The following is a 27,828-nucleotide window of genomic DNA, read 5'->3' as shown; positions in this document are numbered from 1 at the left end:
AGAACTTTAAAAGAAATGTTTCATCTGTGAATATCATGTGTCATATGGATCATGCTGAAAACTTCTGAACTCTTGGTATGACTTTGGAACCTTTGTTTTCCAATTAAACACCTCTCCTATTTACTCTCCACCCAGCTAATACAACCAGATTTTCTCCTCCATGCCTGAGTTCCACCCCCTCCTCTTCTTTCTCCTTCTTCTTCCCCCCTTTTTTAGAATGTTCTTATTTAGCCTTTTACCCCATCTTGCTGGTCTCCGCCTGCTCAAATCTTATCTCCCTGAAACCTCAATCCCATCTGTGAATCTATGACTCACCATCAGATGCATAGCTGTAGTACAAGGAGAACTGGATTTAGATGTGGGGAGAGCTCTAAGTTCAAGTTCCAGGCCTTTCATTGATTAGGTAGAGAACTTGGATGGAGATGTCTTTCTCAGTCTTTGTTTCCTCTTCTCTGAAATGCGGCTGGTGGTTGGCTGCACAACACATGCAAAGTGGGTGAAGTGAGCTCTTTGCGTCCCCACCTCCACAGTGCATTGTGGTTATAGCTCACATACCAGTTTCGTATTCAGCTGATTGTTCCTTGTTGCTAAAGATCGATCTTGGAATCTAAAAAATAGGTAAGCAAATAGGGAAGTACATATTAAGACAAGGAGAACGATACTTACAGAAGGGTACATGAATGTTATGGAACAAAATGAACTGAATGGCTTAACTAAGAAAGAAACACAAAAGGAAAAGACAATTGTCAAAGTCACAAATGAGTCAAATCCAGAAGAACCAGAAAACAAAATCCCCAAGGGGTTAGTGAGCAAGAATGACACAAAGTAAAGGGGACATCGTGCAGTTGAAGGAAAACCCACCTTCATGGCCAGTGGTGCTCATGCATTTTTTGTTTGTTTGTTTGTTTGTTTTTTTAAGCTCCCAAGTATTTCAGCAAGACTTGAGAGCCACTCACTAGTAAGGAAAAGAGTAAAACTCTAGAAGTCTGTGGAACAGGAAATGATGATAATTGTTAAATACATAGATTTTTTTCAGGTCCATGACCCTAGAATTCATATTGAGTAGATTTGAGGTGGAATAACTAAAAATAGAGCAATTTGGATTTTGAGGTTAAATTAATAAATATATGGGGAACAACAGGAAGGTGGTGTCAGGTTAACGTTGCAATTTCAGATCTTGAAGATAGCAATTTCAAGTAATGATGGTGACCTCACTGTGGATGGATTAAATAGAAGGCGTGTGGAAATATGTGTTAAGCAGCTGTAGATCTGTGCTGTCTCAGCACCTTAGAAGGATGGTCAATGTAAATACTTGAGTTATTGGGGATTTTCACTACGGGAAATGGAATCTTCTACCATGATCATGATATTTTTTAATTTTAATTTTTAACATATAAAAATTTCTCATAATTTTCTTAATTCTTTTTTCTATTTATTTAAATTATTTAGGACATTTTTAAAAGTCTTGGGTGGAACCAAAGGTATTTGATGCCACTAAAACATTCAGTGGTTTCTATTTTATAGGGAAGATAGGACATTTAGAGGTAAAAATCTTACTCTGTAGGAATAATGATTTATTTTCTCTTTAATCTATGAATACATAATGTTTTAAGCAGTATATGGAACTGTATCTAGTATATATTTCAAGTAGATTCCACCTTCTGTTGATGAGTTAATCGTGCAATTTTTAAAAATGAAGATTCTTGATATGGTCTTTATGCATAACACAAACTTTTGATAACTCCTTTTCTTGGCATGGCTGATCTGGTATGTATAGTAACACTGAGAGAGAGGTTGCCAGCATTAGGAGAGGTCCTATCTAATAGCGAGTTATAATGAGCATTGGCGTTTGGAAATAAGAGAAAAATTAGTAAAAGTTCTAGATTTTTGGTGGGGCCGATGATAAAACTTAAAAGTTTGAAAGTCCGCAGAAAAATGATCAAGCAACTTTGAGTAAGTAGCTGACTGATTTGATGTCATAATTCTTATGCCCTGATTCTCCAGTGACTACAATTTTCCTCTCTAACTTTTTTTTTTTTAAATGAGAGATTGTCTGCATGCCTCACCTCGTTTTCTCAAAATCCTACCTAAGTGTCCTGTCTATTCTTTGCTCTCGTTCTTTGACATCATGGTTAGTCTTAACTCTGAGAAGGAGCTGGTAGCTGAACATTCATCATAGAAAGAAAGGCACTTGGTTCAGGGAAACTTTGTTTTTGAATGTAGTATTTGCTTCAGGCATTCAGATCTTTCAGTGTTACTCTGCAGCCTGCAAATAAATAGCCAAGCCATTAAATGAAAGAAAAAATACAGACTTCCAAATGAATCTTAAATCATGACGAAGAAGTGCTATACCATGACTAATGTTTAATAAACAGCTGCTATATTTTTAACCAACAAATATTATTGAGATAAAGCATTGACTTTACATAGTGTTTTAATGGGCATTTTATTACCTCAAATCAGTTTTATTTCTGATATGTTAATTATTCTGTTTTCTATTTTTACGCCAACTTGTTCCAAAATTTTTTTCAAAGAAATTGCATATGTGTAGTGCTCTCAATATATTTTTACTATTATGCCTGAATTAAATAGGAATGGCTGGTGTCTTTTCCAGTCAAAGAAAAATATATCAATCATTTAAGTTTAAATAATAGAATTTATTTTTAAAAAGCTTTCTTGTGGTCCTTGACTTTTTCTGACTTATTTTGCTTAGCATTATAATCGAATTAAAAACTTTCTTAAGGAAATGCCATCAATTCCAATGTTTGGGCTATCTCTACATCAAATGAATCCTTCTCTTCTTTTGTTCTTTTTCATGATTTGGGAAGGAAGGGAATTATACTAGGATGAAAGGCAGTGGGTATAAAGCAGATGTCACATTTCTCTCATTTGTCTTTTAGACGGAACCCCTCTGAGCTGGTGGGTTGGAAGAACCAATGAAACACAAACATATTGGGGAGGTTCTTTGCCTGATCCTCAAAAATGTGCTTGTGGACGAGAGGGGAACTGCATTGATTCTCAATATTACTGCAACTGTGATGCTGACCGGAACGAATGGTGATTTCCATATAATTTCCTTATGCAAATATATTTTTTTAAAAATGAATCTTTCAAAATATGCAGAGCTAGGCAGATACTCAACAAGTTAGTACAAAGGAATTAGATGAAGGTGTGTTTTGATGAAATGTGTTGCAATCAATCTGAATCTTAGATGTTAAGATCAATGTCTTTTTATTTTAATTTTTTTGTAACGGACTGTTTAGCCATGTACACTTTATTTTTGTAAGATGATGAAAGAGGCATCTGTTTCATGTTCCCTCTTCATTGTAGTCAGTTATCATTCTCTTTAAAATTAAATGTAATTATGCATCCTGTTATTCTCAAAATACGTTTACATTTAGTAATTACTAAAGCACATTTCTTCGATAAGCTGTCTATAAAATCTTTAAACATGTAAACTTAGAATTTCCCACAATTATATGAACATGTAGCTCTTTTATTTGTTTAAAGGACAAACCATGCCACAAAGAACTAGTGTTCTGTTTATCATAATCTGAAGGAGGAAATCTATAACACTTTAGGGATTCGAAAATTTAGCTTAAAATATTTTCTAAGTAGAAGGAAAGTCTTAAATATGTTTTGTCCATTGAAAATTTTTAACATGTATTTATTATATTTTTACTAGAGTTGGAATGTACATTGATTTTATTTATTTGTTAAGTGAAAATATCTTTTAATTTTCATATTCACATTTCAACACACCGTATGTATATGTTACATTACTAGTATGTACCTGGATCTGCACATAAGACTTATTTTTAAAACTATTAATAGTTAACCTGTTTCGCTCCTATCTGACATATCTGGAAGAAAAAAAAAAGTAGTTAACCTGGCTGTAAATCTGATTGATTTGGTTACAGAATATACATTAATTTTAGTAATCAGTTTGTTGTTAATTGAGCTCACATTTTGAATTGTATATTTCATTTATTTATTTGGCAAACATCAAGACTATGTTATATCAAAAAACAGAGCCTTTTAGAATACCCTAGAAGGAGGCATCTACATGAAGTCATGATTGTATTTTCAGTGATAGATGTTTAGTATGAAGAATATTTTTCTCTTACTCAAACTCTAGTTTTAAAAATTTCTGCTCCCTTTGGAAGGCCTCTTTTTTCTCACTGTCTTCACAAAAAACACCTACACAGTAATATTGTATTTTAAATGTGAGTAAAATGTTCATAGCAATGCTTAACAGAAGAAAAAAACTCACCTAATCACCAGTAACTCTTCAATACCTCCATAATATATTATTCATCAAAAATAATTCTCAAAAAATATGACTTTGAAACTTCTCGTATTAAATTCTGGTGATAGTGATGTAGCTTGCATAGCAATAACTTTCCCTAGAGAATGTTTATAATCCCAGAAAAACTGTTTATGAAAACAACTACTTGAAGTAAGTGGAGAACAACCAACTGTAGGTAGGAACTGCCAGGGTTGGGAGCCTTTAACCCTTGGAAGAAGGAAACTCAGGTGGGTAAGCTATATGCTTATATGCCTTTTCCTTGAGGGAACTAACTAGACCACATGCTATGGGGTGGCTAGAACTCAAAACTCAAAGAGAATGCTAGGTGTGTTGGGGGATGGGGGGCTTAAGGTATCAGAGGACAGTTTGGGCCTGCCGGCATGGCTGGAAATTGAGGGGGTGTGGAAATCCCATAATGTAGAGAAACTCCTGAGGAGAGTCCGCCATATGAACCCCCCTCAGGTCCCTGGCTGACCCTGCACGTGCACAGGAGAGATTACTGGGAACCAAGCAGAGCAATACAACTGGAAAACTGAACAAGCTACACAGAGATTTCAATAGCAACTTCCAGAGGAGACACAGAATAGGGAGTTTAAATCTCACTAATTGAGATGGGCTTCTTAAACCCCTCAGCTTTCCACAGAAATAACAGAAGGTCCACGTCTTTACAACAAAGATTATGTCTCAGTACTGAGTATGATTGAAAAATAAGAGCAAAACAGACATAGGCCCACCCTAATGAAGTGTAAAACCAAGCGTCCACAATTTACTGTGATAAAGTTCTGATTTAACTGCCTGTGGGGTGGAGGGGTGGTTAAAAAAACAAAAATGAAGTCTCCAGAGAACAATAACAGAATCCAGAGTCTCTGTAGTATCCCCCATGATGTCCAGAACATGGCAACAATTATTACAATTATTTATTCAAAAAAAGAGTAAACTTTGATCCAAAGTCAAGTTAATAAGAGCAATGATTAGACACAGACCCAAGGACACTGATGTTTGATTAGCAGGCAAAAACATTAAAGCAACTATTATAAACATGCCCAAAGACTTAGATAATAATAATCACAAGTGAGCAGAGCGTAAGATAAGCAGATAAATGAGAATTATATTCAAGAAGCAAATGTAAGTTTTAGAATAGGAAAGTACATCTGAAGTGAAAAAGTCCCTGGATAGACTTGAACTCCTACAGGAGAAGTAGAAGAAATCTTCAATGAACCTGAAGACAGATCAGTAGAAGTTACTGAATCTGAAGAACACAGGAACAACAACAACAAAAAGATAGAAAAAAAATTAACAAAACCTTTGTGACTTTGGGAAAAAACAGCAACAATTTAACAGGCAAGAAATTGGAGCCCCTGAAGGATAGGAAATAAAATGAGGTAAAAATATATTTGATGAAACAGTGACTGAAAAATTTTCAATTTGTTTAATAAAGCTCCCACAATGGATGTTCCATGTGGCCTATTATTCTCGCCATTGTGTAATTTCCTCCCCTTGAGGGTCCCCTGGACCTTATGACTTGCTTCTAAAGAATAGAATATGGTAAAAGTGATGAGACATCACTACTGAGATTAGGCTGCAACAGACTGTAACTTCTGACTTGCTTGCACCTCCCTCTTTGACATTTCTAGCTTTTTTGTTCTGTTGTGACCTATCCTGGGGAGAGGCCCACATGGCAAGGAATTGAAAGTGGCCTTCAGTCAACAGCCAGTAAATAACTGAGGCCCTCAGTCCAACACCTGACAAAGAATAGAATACTGCCAACAACCACACGAGTGCACTCTGCAGCAGTTCCCTCCCCCGTCAAAGCACAGAGATGACTGCAGGACTCACCAAACTTTGATGGTAGCCTCGGGAGACACCCTGAGCCAGAGGACCCCATTAAACTATGCCCAGAGTTCTGGCTATGCTCTGGTTCACAAAAGGTGCTGTTAAGTCACTAAGTTTTAGGGTAATGTGTTATGTCATGGTAGATAACTAACACAACGTCAATGTACAAGTTCCAGAAACTCAGAGGATCTCAAGCAGAATTAAAACAGAGAAAAGTACACCTTGGCTTAGTGTTCAGATTGCTGAAAACTAATGATAAATGTTTTGAAGTAGCCATATTGAGTGGATCTAGTGGAACACACTCGTGTGGGGAACAAGGATACAAGTCAAGGCTCATCTGTCATCAGAAGCGCAGGTCAGAAGTCCGGGGAGTGACATCTTTAGTGTGTTGAAAGAAAAAGCAATGTCAACCTAGAATACTGTGTCAAACAAAATATGTTTCAAAATGAAGGTAAAATGAAGGTTTTTTTCAAATTAAACAAATGCTGAGAGAATTCATTGCCAATAGAGCTGCACCACAAGAAATACCAACAGATATTCTGTAGGCTAAGAGAAATAACACCAGATGAAAACTCAGATCTTCAGGAAGAAATAAAGAAACCGGAAGCTGGGAAGATGTCAGTAAATATAAATTCTCCGCTTAGTTAAAAAAATTAATTAAAATTCACTGTTGAGTTATAAAGTTTTTAACATCTGTATTTAAATATATGACAACAGTAGCACAAAGACTGGATATATATGTGTGTTTGGTGGTGGGGTGGGTGGGGGTGTTAAAGAAATTATCCTGTAGTAAGCGTCTGACGTTTTACATTAAATAATATAACGTAAAACTTAAATAGACTGTGATAAATTAAGGATTCATTTTGTAATTAATAAAGCAAATATTAAAATATAATAATCAGACATGTAGCTAAAAAAGTGAATAAAGAAAATAAAATTAAATACAAAAATATGATATAAACCAAGAGGGGGCAGGAAAGGGGGGACAGAAATATAAGAAATCATATAGGAAAAAAAAAAAGAAACCAATATCAAAATGGTAGATCTAAAAACACAATCTCAATCATTACACTAAATATTAATGAATTAACCATTCCACTTTAAGGTAGAAAATGGCCCAAAGAATTTAAAAACCACCAACTATATTCTTTCTGCAAGAGAAATTAAAATGTTGCTGTATTTTTAAATGCCCAGATGAGCAACTTGATCTTTACTCTTTTGTGGGTGCAATTTAGCTCAGAACATCCTGGCTTTGAAATGCAATAAAACCTATTGTCCATTGGATAATTATGCTAATCAGAGTAATTTTAAGAATTTTGTTGTCATTATTTTTTAGGACCAATGACACTGGATTCCTTTCTTATAAAGAACATCTGCCAGTCACCAAGATAGTGATTACAGATACAGGCCGGCCGCATTCAGAAGCAGCTTATAGACTGGGCCCTCTGCTCTGCCGGGGAGACAGTAAGTGGTAGCAATGCATTGTGAATATATCTGAGGAAAGTGATGTCACTTAAGAATCATGTTTCTATCATATAATAATTCATCAGACCTATTCTGTGAAAACTCATAAGCAACGTCTGAAATAGTCTTTTAATCAGTCAACAAAAATAATACCTTTATAAAGTGCAAAGCCCTGTAATAAATATTGTGATGGCAAACCTTCTTAAGATACAAGAAAAAGAAACTGCTAAGCATCTTGGTGATTGGTTCACAAATACATTCCAGCATTCCTAAATTTCTACATGCCATTATCCATATAGGAAAGCATCAATGCTACACCACATTGTTACCCATGTATGTTTGTTTCCTGTTGGTAGGCCTGGGGTGAAATGAGAACAGCAACAAAATCAAATGTCAGTGTAATTAAACCTATTTCCACTTTTAATCTTTTTTTTTCTCGGTGTGTGTGTATGTTTGCTCTAATTCAATGGGACATGCAATTGTGTGTATTCATTGTATTAACACTCTAAACCAGAATTTTAAAATTCAAATACAGTTTCACAGAAAATACACTTTTTCAGCATGGAATGAAATGAGCATATGTATCCATTCATAAGCTCTCTGAAATCAGTTAGGTTAGAGACTGATGCATTAATTATTTAAGCTTTTAGTTATTTCCAGAACTTAAAATGGAAATAGAAGAAATATTTATTTACTTTAAAAGTATACACTAAAATGAAATTTTATTCTAGGGGCTCAACAGAGGAGGAGATAATCTGACAATTCAGTGGATTTATGGAGATACATAGCAAAAGTTACTTAGTTAAAAAGCAAAGATGATACTGGGCTATAAAAATTTATATATACATTGTAAAAAACCTGTCTGCCATTATACCTACCATCCCTAATCTTTGTGGTCTCTACTTCCTGTTCTGCCAGTAGACCTTACACAATCACATGAAGATGACATCGGATATTTACACAGAAAAATTATGTGCAATTTAATGAGGTTGTAAACTCAGGCTGCATCCAGGGAACTACAACAACTTTGTGTGACTGTAGAGAAATTGTTCTATACATCACATGCACTTTTCACTGCTGGCTCTGATCTTAACCCTTCAGGGTCCTAGGCTGGCTTCCTTCATCTTCTTTATTTCATTTGCCACAATCCCTGAGGGATTGGTCTGCTTTGACGGAGGCTACTACTAATTCTCTCCATTAGGGTTTCTTTCACGAAAACTTCCTGCCGTGAACTCAAGTACACAGAACCTTTTCCCTCAGAGCAGTGATTCTCCATCCAAGGTGATTGTGCCCCCTCAGTGCACATTTTCTAATATCCGAAGATGTTTTTGGTTGTCACAATTGTGGGGGCTTGAATGGTATCTAGAGGGAGATGTCCGGAATGCTGCTAATTATCCTACGTTGCACAGGGTAGCACTCTACAGCCAGGAATTATCTGGTGCAAATGTCAATAGTGCTGAGGTGGAGAAACTGGAGCATTAAATGTTTGCGACCATGGGGATACAGAGGGGGGATAACAACATAAGAATACAAATTTACAAATAGTTTAAGTATTTAGAGACCTGCTAATTAATCTCTGACTTACTGAAAAACGGTAATTGAGAGCTTTCCTTGGCTTTTTTGTCTCCTACATCTATTTTAAGGTTGAGGCTCATCCTCACATGAGCTCATAGGACTATTTCTGCATGAAGGGCTCTTTTTTTATTTTCTCAGTTAAGAAGAGCAATGGCTGCAGAAAAATGTCTTTTCTCTCTATGGGAAATCTGCACCCCTGAAGGTGAAATCCCCTAGGCACACTTTTTTTTTTTTCTTTCCAAGTGAGATAGACGGTGTAGATATGGGGCTTCTAGATATGGGGTCGTGCCCAGTGGGCCTTATACACAGAAGAAGGCTATGTGGGCATTATCTGGAAGGCATTAAGACTGGAACATTGACTAGCATGAAGATCAGTTATAACCTAGAGGCCAGCAAAGTGACCTTAGATGTAAGACCAGGAACAATGAGGAGGCCTTGAACTAGACAATGGTTGGCATGAAGCTAAGGAAGGGGCCTAACTAGAGAGGTACATTCGGTATGATTTAGGTGGGAATTGAGGTTGAAAGGGTGTGAGGATGATCTGATTTTAATAAAGCTGATAGTACCTTTCACTGAGACAGTGAGGACACTCCCCTTCATTGAGACAAGGAAGTTTTAGATTTGAACAGAAAAATGGGAAGGTGAGAATAAAAAAACAACAACAAAATTTCGGTTTTATCACACATACTACAGATGTTGGAAATTTTCTATCAAGCCATGTGTTTCTATTATAGGAAAGAAGACAGAAGCCTTGAGAAAGCAGGACAAATAAACAAAAATGAGTATGAGACTGACCGGCCCCAGACATGAGCTTACACCTGGTTAATTAATGTTGTTGTCTTTGCACAAGTCCTTTTCATTTTTTACAAATGTAGGTGGTTCTGAACTTCCGTGTCCCCGCTGCTATCATTGTTTGAGGTCAGAAGCCATAGATAACATCATCAGGTGTTTTACCTAACGTACAACAGATATGAATGATAAGGTCACCTTGAAAGCTGTGCTGCAGACACAAAACTTAGTAAATATGATTGTCTTTCATGAATGTATTTATTTATGAATATGGAAATATAAATAATTTAATCTCTAAATATATAGGTTAAAACTAGGAGGTCTCTCTCATGCACTTTCCTTTCTACTCACTCTCCCAGGAACTGTGGGAACCTCTTCACTTTTGGAGGTACCCAACAACTCCTCACCTTCACCGTGCATAAAAATGACCTGGAGAACTTGCCAACTGCAGTGGCAGTATCTTCAGAACTCTCCCCAAATGCTAAGGAGAAAGAGAAGAAGTCCGGTATTGACACACAGGGTTAAATGTTTTTGAAGGGATCGTCCCTTACTTCTGCAGGTCCCACAGCACAAAGAAAACTCGGGGATCACTGATGGTGTCTGGTCTCATTTCCTCTTCACTTGCTTTCTTTCATCTGCAAAATCTCCCCACTCCTTTTACTGAAAATGTTCACACTCAGATTCAGACGCTTCCTCCATGAAGCTTTCCACTGGTCTCTAGAACACTTAGCCCTATACTTTCAAAGAATTTTGAACATACTGCAAAGATATATTTCTTATACTGGCTTTTCATTATTTTTTGAGCCTCTCAAGCGCAAGTCCATTGTTCTTTTGTTATTGGGTTCCTGGTACCTAGTACATTACTGGTTATATGAAAGATAATAAATAGCAGTTTATGAAAGAAGAAGAATGATCAGTCATATACAGCTCAAGAAACATAGCTCGTGAATTATTCGTGAGAGACAGGAATAAGTTTTTGATTGTATAAGCAATTAAATAATATGCAAATATATATACTTTTAATGAGAGGAGTTTAGATTTTATCGAAAGACTTATTCTGATTTAAAAAATCACATACTACAAAGAGCACCTAGATCCAGCTGAGTCATTTCTCATCAATACACTTGGGCTCGTGGCAGTGAAAGTGTTGTTTCAAATAAACACATGATTTTGCTTAATACTTTCTGCTTTTCACTTTTTAAATAATAGAACACCTTTATAAAACTGAAACACTTTTCTATTTCTTGGAGAAAAAATATTTTATGGTCTATTTTGCTTTGTGTCTTTTTCTGTTTCTTAGAAAAGACTTGTGTTGCTAGTACCTGATATGTAAGAAATTTCACAAATGTGAGGGAACAAAAATTCTAACACTTTCGAAAGATTTCCACTTTTTTGAGACTAGGAATCCTAATAATTCTCAGGACAACAATAATGCCTTTTCTTGACAATTTTATACACATATGTATGTTTATTCATTGTTTAATACATTAAACATTAACAATGTAATCGATACAGAATCATTATAAAATTTTAAGATATTCAGAAATGTCAAAGAAAAGAGTATAATAATCACCAAGAGCCACCACCCAACTCAGGAATGGTGATTAATACAGTGAGTATTACTTCAGATATTGCTAGATATCTTTAGTGCAGTGTTTTCCAATCTCAGCACTTGTGACATTTGGACTGGACAATTCCTTGTTATGGTTGGGGGCTGTCCTGTGCATTGTAGGGCATTTAGCACTATTCCGGGCCTCTACTAATTAGATGCTAGTAGCACCCGTCTCCCAGTTGTGACAACCAAATATATCTTATGAAGTTGCCAGATGTCCCCTGGGGTACAAAATTGCTCTAGGTTGAGAACTACTGCCCTAGACAGAACAATAGAAAAATATTTAGAAACATATTTACAAAACTTTATTAATTGAAATTGAGGGAGAGAGAAGAAACTGAAATGAAGCCAAAGGAATTGCTTTATGTTATTCATATATCTGATAAATATGTATTCAACCTGAATGATCCCACTAAACTTTAAGAAGGTTATGAAATTCTTCAAAGGTTATAGAGTCACTAGGTTTTATATTAACCTAATTTTTAAAATTTTAGACAGTATTGATCTATTCTGAAAACTGGGAAAATTAGCACTCATTTGTCCTCTCCTCTGTTTTTCTCCCCACCTCCCAATTTTTGCTAATTGTGCTATTATTTCTGTAGTTGTTTATTTTTTAATGCTAACCAATAGTCCTATCATCAAAGCTTCTCTATTCTTGAATGATTTTGATTTATTTCTCCTTGGATTGCATTGTCAAGTAATTGATATTTTCAATGATTTCCCCCGGAAAAACTCACGAGTGTTACATTTTCTGAGTGGGCACGTGCTTGAGAATATTTGTTGCCTCAGAACTTGAAACCAAACTTAACTGGTTTCACTTGATATTGTTTTTTGGTAACAGCTTTATTGAGATAGAATTCACATGCCCTACAATTCACCTGTTTGAAGTGTACAATCTAATCATATTTTAGTGTATTTAATCATTTTAGTATGTTACACAACATTGTGCAACCACCACCAGAATCAAATTTAGAACATTTCCATCATCCCCAAAAGAAACTTGTACCCATTTAACAGACCTTTCCCATTTCCCTTCATCCCCACCCCAACCTTAGTCAACCACAGATACACTTTTTATTTCCAAAGACTTGCTTTCCTGGATATTTCCTATAGAGGAAAACCCAGAATCTTTATGACTCGCTTCATTCACTTAGCATGGTAGTACCAAGGTTTACCATGTTGTAGACTGTATCAGTACTTCCTTATTTTTTATGACCAAATAATGTTCCATGTTATGGATGCACCACATTTTGTTTATCCATTAATCAATTGATAGACATTTTGATTGGTTCCATATTTTTTGGCTATTATGAATAATGCTGATATGAACATCTATGTATAAGTGTTTTTGTGTGTGTGTGTATTTCATTTCTCTTGGGTATTTATCTAGGAGTGGAATTTCTGTGCCATAAGGTATCACTGTGTTTAACCTTTTTAAAAACTGGTATAATAGTTTTGGGTCATGCTTTGTGACTTTCACCGGTTTGTACATATTGTTCTACTCTGCACTGACAGATACAGTCATCCTGTTTTCCACAGCTTTTCTATATATCTTCTGGTTAACTATATTTCATTGTGAAGTAGGGTTTTATATTTATTTTTCTCCAAAAGGGCTTGTATGTGCTTTATTCTCAGAGTTATTTCAAAGTTGGGAATGACTGCCTGTTGCCTTTAAACACTTTAAAAAAAATGTCAAGCTGGATACATTTTCTCTCTCTCAGAAGTCAGTGGACAGTGTTCCTTTATCTTCTGGTTTTCAATGTTGCTGTGGAAAGTTCTGGGTCAAACTGATTTTTCCACGTTGTAAGAGACTTGCTTTTTCTGGCTGAATAATTTAAGCAATAATTATCCTGAAAGGTCAGTAACATAACAAGGATGCATATCAGTGTGGTGCATTGGTATTACTTTTCCCTGAATTAGGACATGATGTGCTAAAATGTATACATTCATTTTATAAGCTGTTAAAAGAGTTGCAGGCATGATCTGCATTTTTCTCTCAGCTCATTAATCTGAACAAGGTAGTATTTTTATTTCTTTGGCATTTGAATTTTTCAACCTACTAAATGTACTTCTCAGTTAATTCATTGTATTGAAAGTTTATGTCTAATCAAAGCATCCTCAAAATTTACGTAAGTAGAAAAGGTTGTTCTGAGTTTTTTGTTCTAAGAAATTCTTGTCATTGAAATTATTTTCTTCATTTTGTCTTGTTGTCTGCATTGACTTGTTCAGCTGTCTGAGAAATCACAACTGCCCAGAATGCATTAAATAATCAAAGGTGCATGTAGGCAGTAAATAACTTTGCAGAAGTTATATTCTTAGACTGCAAAAAGGTACCGACTAGTGATTTGTTTAATTTTTCTTCCATTTCAGAATTCTGTTACATTTGGCAGACTACATATAAACCATTAAAAAGAGTGAAGATCAATCCCGTTTTAACAAATAACATAGAATATAATTTTGGAAGCTTTACTGTGTCTGATAAGCCACCATTATGAAATTCTCTACTTTTTAATTTTATGTTTTATTTTTTTCCCTGGGTTTCTTTTATTTAATTTTCCTAAAGTTCCTCCCCCTTTTTCCCTCTCCTCCTCATCTTCTTTTCCTCTTCTTTCTTCTTTCTCTCTCTTTTCTGTCTCCCCTCTTTGTACTTACTTACCAAAGAATTAAAGTGTATTTTTTGAGATACAAATGACACAACAAACTGGGAGCAATTACTCTAAGTTTTCTGATCGCTACTTTGACAAAAGAAATCTTATAATTTCATTTTACAAATATTATTAAGCCCATATATTGTATTGTGTCTTGCCCACATCAAGCAAGGGAGGGAGAGAGAGGCAAACAAAATAGACCAAAAAAAAATCTGCATTTTTGGAGCTGGTGTTCTTTTGGGGGTGGGGGAGAGCAATAAACAATAAAGAAGCAAGTAAAATATATGATAAATAGATGCTAGTAAGTGTTGTGAAGACAATGTAGTTGAGGTGTGGGTAGTGGGGGATTGGAAATTTTAAATAGGATGGTCATTAAATGCTCACTAAGAACGTGCCATTTGAATAAAAATCTAAAGGAAATAAGGGAGCAAGGCATGTCTATATCTGTGAAAAAGTACTCTAGATAGAAAAAACACAATAATCACACAGAGATTGGGCTGTAGTAGTATGCTCATGGAACAGCAAAATGGTCCACGTGTTTGGAGCAGAGTGAGCAAGGAGGAGAATGGTGGTCAGATCATGGAGGATTTTTCTGAAAGATTTTTATTTTTCAACGTACATGAGATTGGAAAACACTAGAAAATTTTGAGAAGAGGAGTGGTGTGAACTAATTTATGCTTTAATAAAATTGAGCAGGGTAAGGCTGAAGCAAGGAGACCACTTATGAGACTGCATCATACTAACCCAGATGATAGATTACAGTGGTTTAGGCTATGGACACAGTGGTGATAGTTGTAGTATGTGCACAGTTCAGGAGAAGCAATACAATTTGCTGATGGTTTGATGTAGATTGCAAAAGAAAGAGTCAAAAATGACACCAAGGTGTTTGGTCTAACAGTTCCTTAGAGGCATAGAATTGGCATTAATTGAGATGGAGAAGATTGTTGCTGGGGTCAAGGAGTTGCAGAGAAATACCGTATAAAGATCTAATTTTTGAACATATTAAAGTTGAGATACAATTAAACACTCAGATAGAGATATGCAGTTATTAGTTTGATAGTTCCAGGCTTCATGTATATATTTGTAAGTATCAGCATATTTAAAGCCATGAGATGGACAAGTGGGAGTTATTGTTGATGGAGAAGAGTAATGACAAGACCTTGGGGCACTCAAACATTGATAGATTGAGGAAATGAGGAGGAAGAAAGAAAGAAAACTTAGAATTATACCATTAATGAGACAGGCAAAGAAGTAATGCCAAGTATTTCTCCAAGTGAAGAAAATGTTTTAAGGAGGGGAGAACAATCAACTATGTTAATTGTTGTTGATAGGTTAAATGAGATGAGGGCTGTATAGATAAAGGACTAGTATCTAGAATACATAAAGAACACTCAAAAGTCAACAGTGAAAAAAAAACCATTCCAATTAAAGTATGGATATTATGAACTGAATTGTTTCCCCACCCCCCAAATTTGAATGTTAAAGTCCTACCCCACTGTGTGATTGGATTAGGCTGTAGGGTCTTTAAGGAGGTGATTTAAGTTAAATGAGGTCATGAGAGTGGGGTCCTAATCTGATTAGGTATGTGTCCATATAAGAAGCTCTCTCTCTCTCTCTCTCTCTCTCTCTCTCTCTCTCTCTCTCTCTCTCTCCACGGTGCACAGAGAAAAGGCCATGTGAGGACATGGTGAGAAGGCAGCCATCTGGCTTTCTGTATTGCATTTTATCCACTTTTAAGAAAGGTATTGTTACCGAACTCATAGAGTTGTATACACTAAATATGTACAGATTGTTACATACTTCAATAAAGTGCTTAAAAAAAAAGCAAAGTTAGGGTTAGCAGATCATATACATTTTTATCTTAAAAGTAAAATATATTGTTTTAGAAAACAATGTATTTTTCAAATACTGTTTTTTTAAACAGCTTTATTGAGATATAATTCACATACCATACAATTCATCCACGCAAAGTGAACTGTTCAGTGGTTTTTAGTATATTCACGGCATTATATAACCATTAACAGAATCAATTTTAGAACATTTTCATTGCCCCAAACTTCTTCGCTACTGTCATCCAATTGCCCCGTCTCCCAGTCCCAGGAAAACAATAATCTACTTTCTGTCTCTATAAGTTATTTTTCAAAGGATAATCTATTAACATAAAAGTTTAGCAAAACAAATATTTTAAAAAAATTACTTGTAATCTTAATAATCTACAGGTTCTTTTTACTTTATGTTTGTAATTAAATACTTAATACATCTTCCTCTTCTATGTAAATGACTATATAGTTCCCATTATCCATTACAATCTTTTTTAACTCTGGAAAGACAAAAGGTGGCATTCCTGAGGGAATCCTTCTGAATCTCTAGTACCCAATATTGAATTTAATTTAAAACATTAATGTGTAACTAATTTTATTAGTAGTAATTATTCATTACTTAGAAGAATACATCATGATTTGTTTATGTTGGGATGATAAAAGGAGGTCTTACTCTTCTGACTAGTATTCATACAGTAAGTGATTGCTTTTAGATCTGCTACTGGGGAGGTGTAGGGATTTTTAAACCTCCTTAACCACGGAATGCTCTCTTCAAAAACCTGCAGCTTCCTGCTGGTGCCTGCCTGCTGGGCTCTGCTCTGCCTCTTCCTGGCCCCTCCTTTCTCTGAGGCAGCCCAGAGCCTCCCGGGTGCTTCTTAGCACAGTCTGTAAAGAGCTGAGATATCCTAACATTATTTGATCATAGAAATATTGGCCTTTGCTTTCTTTATAATCGTTTTGAATTAGCAGCAATTTCTTCTTCCAATAAAATATTCTTCCATCATTTTTTACCTATTGTGAATCTGTAAAATAAGGTTTGCTAACTAGATGAAATGGGTACTATTCTGTGTGTGAGCGTGTTTAAGCTACCAAAGGTAATAAATTGTTTTCATTACTATAAAAGTATTCATTATAACGATAGCAGCAATTCAAAGAATTGTCCCTCTGTTTCAACGACTTGCCTGAAACCTTCTGTAGGATGTTTTATTAGGGGCCTGTCCTCCAGCCATGATATAAAAAGGAAACAAATGAAATATTACGTCATATAATAACATTATCTAATTTAGTCCTTTAAGTAATTTTGATGTTCCTCTTTCTAATCAGACCAAGTAAGATTTAATAATATTCCATAATTTAAAGTTATAGCTTTATTTTAATTTTCATAATATGACATTTCAACAGAAAGGCATTTAATTCCCTCTAAAAATAGGTCAGATTAAAAACTTTTAAGAACACAAATGTGTTCTTAGCCCTGATTTGATATTTTGCATTTTCTTGCATTCTTTCCTAGAGATAAAAATGTCTAAGCTTAGAAATAGCTGTATAATAAAAATAAGGACTAGGCTTGACATACCAAGATAATACACAGCTTAATTCGGCTTTAGGAAAATCAAGCCCTCAAAGTATATTCTCAGGTGAATAAATTCAACTCTACAATTGTCTACATATGATCTGAGATTTGACTTTTGAGTCAGGCCCATAAGAAAAGCAAAAAATAAAATACAGCCATGTGCCACATAACAATGGTTCAGTCAACAATGGACTATATATACAACCGTGGTCCCATAACATTATAATGGGGCCGAATTTCCTGTAAGAAATGGAAGGGCAAGTGGTTCAGGAGGATTTTATTTTATCTTTAATGGGAGCAATATATGTGGGGCTTGGTAATAGATTCCCTCTCACTCGTTCAATTTTGAGTGTGCAGATTACATCCCAGTCAGTCAGCCACTGGCCTGTCCCAGCACAGGGGAGCCTGCCCCCCAGCAGCGCATACTTAGGGCGATCCGGCCCTCCCAGATCTAGCCCGATGGTCTGCAGAGTGCACTGCTGTAATTTCTTTATTGAAGACCCAAGCTCCTGTACAAGGACACAGGTCCACAGGAGCGACCTTAGCAAGTATTAAGGGCCACGGCCACTTTGGTAAAAGCTTTCTGTGCTAGTGTGGAGCCAGCCTGTCCCTATACTTTGGAAACATTTCCAGGTTGTAATGATGTAAAACATCGGTAAGTTTTATTTCTTTTATCAATTCAATGCTAGAGAGAGCCTTTACGACCAGACAGGGTCAATGGAACCAAAAACGAATTTCCAAAGTCAAAATACTGAGCCCTCAGTTCTACACCCTCTGCGTGTTAAACACCCTCTTTTTTTATGAATACCACAGTTTCTTAATCTGACCGTTGCTGCAAATACAACAGCCCAAACCACATTGCCATGACAGTCCCATGTTCCTTTATCTCTCCATCTCGATTCCTTTTTCCTTCTGATCCTCAGGCCCTTCTAGCCCTCTCCTGACAGTCACCATTATGGCGAGCTAGGCCTGATCCAGCCAGTTTCTCCTCGATATTTCCAATCAGTCCAGCCCACATCCTTGTTCACGGAGCAGCACTGGCAGCTTCGATGTTCTATTTCCGACCCTGTTGGAAGGAAGCAGGGGGGAGGGCTTGTGGGACAGTGTTTATAACGTCTACAGCCGTGTATAGTCACGTCCCAGGCCTTCACAGTCACTCACTCACTGCCTCACCCAGAGCAACTTCCGGTCCTGCAAGCGCCATTCATGTTAAGTATCCTACACAGGTGTACTATTTTCTATCCTTTATACCATATTTTTACTATAACTTTTCTATGTTTAGATATGTTTAGATGCATAAATACTTACGATTGTGTTACAATTGCCTACAGTATTCGGTACAGTAACATGCTGTACGGGTTTGTAGCCTGGGAGCCATGGGCTGTACCACGTAGGTGTGGAGTTAGGCTACACCATCTAGGTTTGTCTAAGTAATGCTTGCACAAGGACAAAATCACCTAATGACACATTTCTCAGAACAAATCCCCATCATTAAGCAATGCATGACTATAGGTATAAGCATTGCTTGTTTGGTCCAGAATTTGTAGAAAAATAAATTAAAATCTAAAGAACAAATAGAAGCTGAATCAAGTTTGTGGTTTTTAACTCCAGCTAGGTATCTGTTCTTTGCAAACATAATGAACTGTATTTTTTTTTTTCAATTACTGTTTTCTAGCTTCAGAGAATATGGTAGTCCCCCCTTATCTGCAGGGGATACGTTCAAAGATCCCTAGTAGATGCATGAAACTGCAGATAGTACCAAACCCTGTATATAATGTTTTTTCCTATACATGCATACCTATGGTAAAGTTTAATTTACAAATTAGACACAGTAAGAGATTAACAACAGTAATTCATAACATAGAATAATTATAATATATTGTAATAAAAATTATTGGCATGTGGCCTCTCTCTCTCTCCCTCTCATAACCAATCTGATAACTGAGATGGCTACTAAGTGACTAACAGGTGGATAGCGTATGCAGAGTGGAGATGCTGGACAAAGGATTGATTCACGTCCTGGGAGGGATACAGCGGGATGCTGCAAGATTTTGTCACACTACTTAGGATGGCACACAATTTAAACCTTATGAATTGTTTATTTCTGGAATTTTCCATGTAATATTTTTGAACCACAATAGACCATGGATAACTGAAATTGCAGATAAGGGGGGGGCTGCTATATGTCTTTCTTCCAGGAACCTAATTTAGATAGAATTTATCGTGTGTGTGTGTGTGTGTGTGTGTGTGTGTGTGTGTGTGTGTAGAGACAATAGCTTAAAACCCAAGATGTATATTTTATATTGGATGTGTCAAGAACTTGCTGGAATCAGCAGCAATGCGTAATTTATTTCTCTGATAATGAGTCTTATCAACCACACATATCCAGTCGGATTTCACTCCTGTTATTTCATGCCACTGCATTTATATTTTATTTTCCATGCTTTTCCATATGGACCCACAATATTTATTCAAAAGGGAGGTTGTAGCTATAACAAAAAATGACTGGGAAAGTGAAGATAAGACATGATAGTTCACATAAATTTTTCCAGATCTAATTTATACTCCAATCTTTTATACATTTCTCCTTATTTTGAGCATTTTAAAACTTTGAGAACCCTTTTCCTACTATTTATCTACTTCGCCGTTATGAGCAAAGTAAAGGATCATTTTGAATGAAAAGAGCATTTTCATGAGGATACCAGCAGAGCACAGAGTAAGTAGTGTCTTAATCTTTGATTAGATGAGAATATTTTGAATGCCAATCTCAGTTTAGAAAATCACAAGGCTCATTAATGAAAACAGTTAGTTGAGTTTAACTTTGTGAAGTATGTCAGAAATCTTAGAGCAAAAACCCCTTTGAGCTTCTTTAGGGTTTTTGTTATTCAAAGCAATATAGGTACTTACATTTTCAAGTTATTAAAAAAAAATAGTTTATTAGTTAATGTTTGGCAGATCCTTATCTTATTACTTTGGCAGAAGATGGCAATTAGGTTGAAAATGTTTTTCTTATATCCAATATAACATTTAGACTATTTCTGTAGGGCTCATTTTTCTCCTATGTTGGAAGGAATCCAGAATTTCAATCCTTGTAAAATCTCCAATCACATGCTCGTGTCTACTACTATATAGTTCATTTTTAAAATTAAATCCTATATTGGGGTGACATTGGTTAATAAAATTATATAGGTTTCAAGTGCACGATTCTATAATACATCATCTGTGTATTGCATTGTGTGTTTACCACCCAAAGTCAAGTCTCCTTCTGTCAGCATAATTTGACTGCCTTTGCCCTTTTCTACCCCCCACCCTGCTTTCCCTCTGGTAACCACTAAACTGTTGTGTCTATGAGTTTTTGCTTGTTTGTGTTTTTCCTTTGTTTCTTTCAGTTTTATATCTCACATATGAGTGAAATCATATGGTTCTTGACTTTTTCCATCTGACTTATTTTGCTTAGCATGATAGTCTCAAGTTAATAGAAGAAAGAAAAGCAGGCTGGTATGAATTAACAACATTTTTAATAGTAACAATGCAAAAAACAGAAAGTGTAATATGTCATTCATTTTACGTCATGGATTTGTTTTTTTCTTTTTTCTTTTAAACCAGGGTCATTTTGGAATTCAGCTTCCTTCAATACTGAGGCTTCATATCTTCATTTTCCTACTTTCCATGGAGAACTTAGTGCCGATGTCTCTTTCTTTTTTAAGACTACAGCTTCATCTGGGGTATTTTTAGAAAACCTGGGGATTACTGATTTTATACGGATAGAGCTACGCTGTAAGTTCCGTTTCCCAGAGAAATCTATGGAATTCTGTTTAGTAGTAAATCCTTTAATTAACTTTTAAAGTACTGTTTCTACTTGAATCTTTTCATTGTGCCCCTTTGAAAAAATTCTGTGATATTGTTAGTCTTTCTGCAAGAAAATATTTAACCTGTGATAATTTGGGGAAATTATTGTATTCTCTAGAACCAATTTAAGAAGCATTTTAAATTCAAATAAATTTTTTTTAAAAAAACTAAAATTCTCAATTAATTATAAAATTACTTAATTAAATCAGTCACCCATATCATTTTGATATACTCTTAGACTGCTATTAGTCTCTTAATATCAAATGTATATTGCATACTTTAAAATTTATATCAACTTTGGTTCACTCTAAAATTATTTTTTTTATAAAGTGCTATTTTGTTTTCTTGCCCTGGCTAAATAGTTTTACTTTTTATCAATACAAAAATTTAACTCTGAGGATGAATTTCTTAAAATTTGTTTTTTACCCCCCCAAAATATAAATGTATTTTACCGTCTCCTTCCACACTTACTCTTTACCGATGTCTGTCATCGGTTCCTCCCATAAAATTCAAATAATTACGTTTATACTTAGCGATTGCTGGGCTGTGGTGCTGTTCCTGTGTGTTAAAGATTCAGCTCTCCCCACATGGATTAACTTAAACAATCTTCATGTTTATTTCCAGCTCCAGCACTAGTGACTTTTTCATTTGATGTGGGGAATGGGCCGTTTGAAATCTCGGTGCAGTCACCCACTCACTTCAACGACAACCGGTGGCACCACGTTAGGGTTGAAAGGAATATGAAAGAGGCGTCTATTCAGGTGGATCACCTCTCACCAAAGACACAACCAGCTCCAGCTGATGGGCATATCCTTTTGCAGCTTAACAGTCAACTCTTTGTGGGTAAGTTTCTAGGCTGTTTAGCATTTAATTGTATGATGTAAGTGCAGAGGTGAGCCAAAATAAAATAATACCAATTATAAAAATAATTTAAAGAAAAACAACAAATCACCATTTTTTGAGAATGTATGCTCCAGGCTATGCCAGGTGTTTCATCTCCTCCCCATAACCTGTGAAATGGGTATTATTCCTATTTTACAAATGCAATAATTGAGATTAAGGGAGTTGAAGTGACTTGCCTTCAGAAATCCATCTAGGAAAGGAGATTCAAATTTGTGTTTGTGTAATTCTGAAACCTGCAGATTTTGTGATTTGTTCCAGGATTTTTATTATTATTATTATTATTATTATTTTAACATTAGTGCTTTTAGTATGGTATTGGAAATGGTTATCTCTGTTCCCATGGGAGTTGAGGCACCCTCCTTGTAATTCCAGGCAATGCCAACCAGTGACTCCCTGTCAAAAACAGGCCAATAGAAGAAAAAAAGGAAAGCAGGAGTAAAGTGTATAAATTCCATGCTTGACAAGTTTGACCAGTTCTGCTGGTGTCTCTCATTTTGCCCATTTTTTGATATCTTCTGATCACCTACGTCCTATTTATAGCCAAATGTTGTTCCTTTATTTCCTAAATACCTTCACTTGGTATTTATAGACCTGATAGGAATCTTTCTGGAGCTTTGCTAATTACTTTACAGAACTTGTTGACCATAAATTTCAAGGGATTTTCTCTTACTTGATCACTTTTCATATATTTTAATGTATATGAGGACATAGAAATACTATACAGCAGGATAAATTATAAATGATCAGAAATTACATTTAAAGCATTTTAGCAGTTTTATTTTAGAACACAGTTCATCAGATCCCCATTACATCTTCTATTGTTTAACAATCTTGTTTTATTAACTCTCTCTCACTGCAAAGGATGACGTTTTATGTGACATTTTTGGCCAGGATATTTTTGAGATTTCTAATGAATTTACGTACTCATTATTTCTATCATTTATTCTTTCTTTTACTCAATACATATTTAATGAACAGCTCCTATGAGTAAGGCATTGTAATGGGCAATCTAATCATGATCTTGTGACCACTCGACTGACTTATTTAAAGGTATAGAAATAATAAAGAATACGTGAGAAGAAATACATAAGTTTTCTTTTAATAACATGCTAGAAGCTCAGTCAGGAAGTTGACATAAATATTTCTTCAATTACAAAAAATGAGAGATGGCCACAGCAAAAGGTATGGCAATTTAAAATCTGTCAGGATCTAGGAAATAGCCTTACTATTCTTGGAAATTGAAAAAGCTGAAATAGTCCTCGCTATTTTCAGTGAAATCTGCCGCAGTTTGCCTGTATGTGAACTTTTATCCTTGGTATGAATTTTAACTTCAGAGGAATGGAGTCACTGTGTATTGTGTCTGATAGGAATCCTGGCCTTAATTTGATTTCAGGTAGTTATAATGGGTAAAAATGCTATTCTGATATCAGAAAACCGGTATAGAACAGACTTGAGTCTGTTGCTATCATGTGTTATAATTTTAATAAGGATCTAAGAGAGTTCATCTTTATGGAGGCAAATGGTTAGGCTTTTGACATTCCTAGGTGTTAAATTCAAGGATAATTATGTTACTTAAAAGTTCTAAAAATTGAAATCTTTATTATGCTTAGGTCAAAGTCATTGAAAACTAAAAAGAAAAAGCAGAAGGAGATCTCTGAGGGAAAAAAAACACAAAACCTCTGCTATTAATAAAAATCTATTTATACAATTTCTCCCTTCCTTCTCAGAGGTAATGAGTAAATTGAAATGGTTAATGTGATTACATTAAAAAAAGATTCATTGAAAGAAAAAAAAGGCTTGGGGGCCACTGGTTAGCTGAGTTGGTTAGAGCGCGGTGCTCTTAACAACAAGGTCGCCAAGTTTGATCCCCACATGGGCCACTGTGAGCTGCTCCCCCCACAACTAGATTGAAACAACTATTTGAGTTGGAGCTGATGGGTCCTGGAAAAACACACTTAAAAAAGAAAAAAGGCTTGCAGCCTTAGGTAGAGGCAGACCATTGGCTGTCAAGAGGCCACATAAGGGTCTTGTTTGTATCTTTACCTCCATCACAAGAACAGACGACTTTCTTAGGAAAGGGCCCCAACCAAGTTAATAAAATAACACTTATAAGACAAAATATTAATTTATCAATTTACAACATTCCTATCAAATAAATCAGAATTTTAAAAAATTTCTGGATGAAAATACTTTTCTCCTGCAGCAAGATTCAATAGAACTTAAATTATAATTAAAAAGATTACACCAACTTAGTGCAAAGTGGGTGAAAAACTAATAAAAACAGTAATAATCATAGCTAACTTAATGTAGCAGTTATTAAGACCAAAAAGTAGTTCTCTGCTTTCCTGAGAGGATATTTCAGTGGAGGAGGCAAGACACAGCCAATAAAAGAGTGAAAAATAACACAAAATAAGACAAAAAACTATATATACATATGTATGTATAGACATGCATATGTGCACATATATATGTATGTGTATGTATGTATATATTGTTGCAGATAATGAATGACAAATACTATAAAGTGAAAAGCAGAGGAAAGGGTCAGGCAATGATTTGGGTTGGTGGGGTTCTTTTCAAGTAAGGCGGTCAGGGGAGTTCTCTCTGAGGACCTTACGTTTGAATAGAGAGGCCAGGTAAAGCAGAAGAGGGAACCCTGTGAACATGTGAAGGAAGAGAATTCCAGGGGGAGGGAACATGCTCCCAATGGCAGGATTGATTTAGGTAGTCAAGGAGCAACAAGGAAGTCCATGTGGCCGGAGGAGAGAGTCGGCATGAGAGAAAGAGTGGTATGGAACATGGTGGAGTTATATAGGGAGGCTTTAAGGCCATAGAGAAGAATTTGGAATTTATTCTAAGGGGTCTGAGCAGTGGCATGATCCCATTTACATTTTCCACGCTCTCTTGCTGCTGTGAGGAATACGGATGGAGGGAATATGATGGCAGGAGACTGTGGCAGTCGTCTTTAGGAGCGATAATGGTGGTGTGGGCTTAAGTGGAAATGGTGAGAAACAGAGGTGGGCCTTTTAAATGTCAATGCACATAACTTGCCAATGACGTGGTGATTGCTCTACAACTTACCCCAGCTAATCTCCTGGGGGCAAGGTGCTGCTTGGTAGGTCTCTGGGTGCCTTACATCCTCTCTCAGTTTTTAATTTCACCTGAACTTAGTTTTTGTTGTTGTTCGTTTGTTGCTTCCTTTATCCTCATTTGTAGCATGATTAAAACTGTCCCTGGCCCCATGAGCTAGATTATATACTACGAACCATACTCAGGTTGCAAAAGTCCTCTTTCACAGCCCAGAAAAAGTATCTCCCCTTCTTCCTCTCCTTCAGTGAGATCCCACCTGTCCCCTGTCCCCTGTCCCCTGTCCCCTGTCCTGGTCCACACTCTCACCAGGAAATCAGGCTTCTTTGTGCATATGACCTGTGCCAGCACGTATCAGATGTAGCAGGGACCTTCTCTTGGAAACTGCTCCCCCACGTATTTATAGTTTGTGAACCTGAAGTCTGTTCTCAGAGCCAGTGACTCACTGAGTGACTGGGAATCTCTGCTTTAATTCAATGAATTGATTTTCTGGTTACAGTTTAAAGGGTAATTTCATTCTCCTTACATACAAGTTCAGCAGTTTAATTTGTACTGCACCCGTCCATCTTAAAAATAATTATGTTAATCTGTATTTTCAAGTGCACATAACAACAATCATTTGTATTTGGGTATTGGGACAAATGAATTAGTCCCAATGAAATGTAATTGCAAAGAGTAAGTCTATAGTTTTCAGCATAACTTTTTTCTCCTAACAAAAATGTTTTAAATCCAGACACTGAGGATGAGGATAATAATAATAGAAGCAATGTTTTAAATTACATGGAAACAATCTTTATAAATGCAGGAGAAAACTGAAAGACTAAGTTAGTGTTAGTCTAAGATAAATTTTTGTATCACCCCCACGTTTCGTAGCTGTTACCAAAAATGCACCTTCCTGTTTGTGAACAAATTTGGCAGAAAACATAAAAATTGTTGTGGAATGTTTCAAATAAAAAATAAAAATAGGAAATAATTAGAAATTTTGGTAATGTAGAAATATGTTTGTTTGAGATACTATCATTAATACTTTTTATTTACATACAAAACATTGTGGATATTTGAATATATGTTAATTTTGATTTAAATTACATTCTCCATCTCACTGTGCTACCATAACCAAGCCTGTGTTGATGATATTTATTGACATTACATTTTTTTAGATTAAAACTTTAAAGTTTTCTGCAGTCTCTCAGAAGTGACTACTGCAATGGGATAACACCAAAGAATCTCATGCATTTTCTCTATTGCTTGCTTCACTCTCTCCCCTAAAGACCTATCATAAAGGGGATTCATATCTCAGAGTGAAAGTCTGGTGCAAGATTAATGCTTTAACTTCTGAGCAAAATCGGTAAAAATAAATAGAAAGCATGATTAAAAATGTGATTCAGCTGGGCAATAATTATGTGCGGCGATTGAAAGAGGAATAAGGAAATGATAGTTTCAGAGATTCAACTAGTTTTAGCCTACGCCAAAGAATTATAAAACAGATGGATTTTTAGCAATCCCTGTAGCTCCAAATAGAACAATTAGCTTCAACTAATCTCTGCTATAGGATGTTATGCAAAGTGAAGGAGTAATAAAATGAGGAAGAAAAACCTTGTATGAAAAAGTAAGAAAAATTAACACTAATGTAATATGACAGATTAGAAACAATGAGTACCAATGAAATGAACATCTCCTCCCTTCCCCAAATAATCTCAACCATTGCATTGCTTTTCATAATAAAAAATGATGATTCATCTTCTGTTTGTAGCCCATCATTCTCCATCCTCCCTCTTAATTATGGTAGTGGGTTTGTACCTACCTTTTCACATTCTTTCACTTGTCCTTTATTTGTATGTGTGTGATTTATGACATATTAAATAGTCCTATTCAGAGGTGCTATTCATTAACTTAAAAACTAAATTTAATGACATGATGCTAATTGGTGAATTAAACATATGCCCTTGACCTTGTTAACACCAAGGACTCAATGTCCAGAGTCACTGCTTAAGTTATATGCCCACAAACATTCTCCAACCACAGAAATGAAGGAGAGAAAAGAATCAATCACTTTTTTAAGCTGAAATGTGACAGTGGTCATTTTCTATTTTGGTTTATAAACTCAGCATTTTTCTTAGAAGCTTCTTAAATTAGCCTTGAATTGATTTTCATTCAAACAGCTCTGCAATTTTTGTTTGCAGTCTAAATTCTTTAACTGACAGGTTTTTAAACGGTGCAAACTCCATTTCCATACTTTGTGACTAGGACCTGAAGGAGAAGGAAGGACTCCTGACGTACACTCAGAAGTCATTCGTATTACACTTGAGTTGCATCAAATCTACAAATATTATTGAGTATCTAGAGCAATCTAACCGCCGTACACAAAA

The 27,828-nt window shown here is 35.7% G+C and overlaps 1 protein-coding gene across 3 annotated transcripts in view; it reads left to right on the top strand.

Annotated features, from left to right (window-relative positions):
* The window catches only part of CNTNAP4 (contactin associated protein family member 4), a 237,473-nt gene that overhangs the window by 179,929 nt on the left and 29,716 nt on the right, over window positions 1-27,828 (top strand). For all 3 annotated transcript variants that reach the window (XM_019710874.3, XM_074314549.2, XM_019710883.3), the window contains 4 exons: window positions 2,901-3,057; window positions 7,479-7,606; window positions 21,227-21,397; window positions 22,094-22,312. In XM_019710874.3, the coding sequence (XP_019566433.3) occupies window positions 2,901-3,057; window positions 7,479-7,606; window positions 21,227-21,397; window positions 22,094-22,312 (675 nt within the window). The remainder of the gene's footprint in view (window positions 1-2,900; window positions 3,058-7,478; window positions 7,607-21,226; window positions 21,398-22,093; window positions 22,313-27,828) is intronic.

This window comes from Rhinolophus sinicus, chromosome 8 (genome assembly GCF_057876585.1).
Source record: "Rhinolophus sinicus isolate RSI-liver-muscle chromosome 8, RSI-T2T, whole genome shotgun sequence".
NCBI lineage: Eukaryota > Metazoa > Chordata > Mammalia > Chiroptera > Rhinolophidae > Rhinolophus > Rhinolophus sinicus.
The sequence above is the reverse complement of the archived record's forward strand: the minus strand, read 5'-3'. Positions and strand labels throughout refer to the sequence as shown.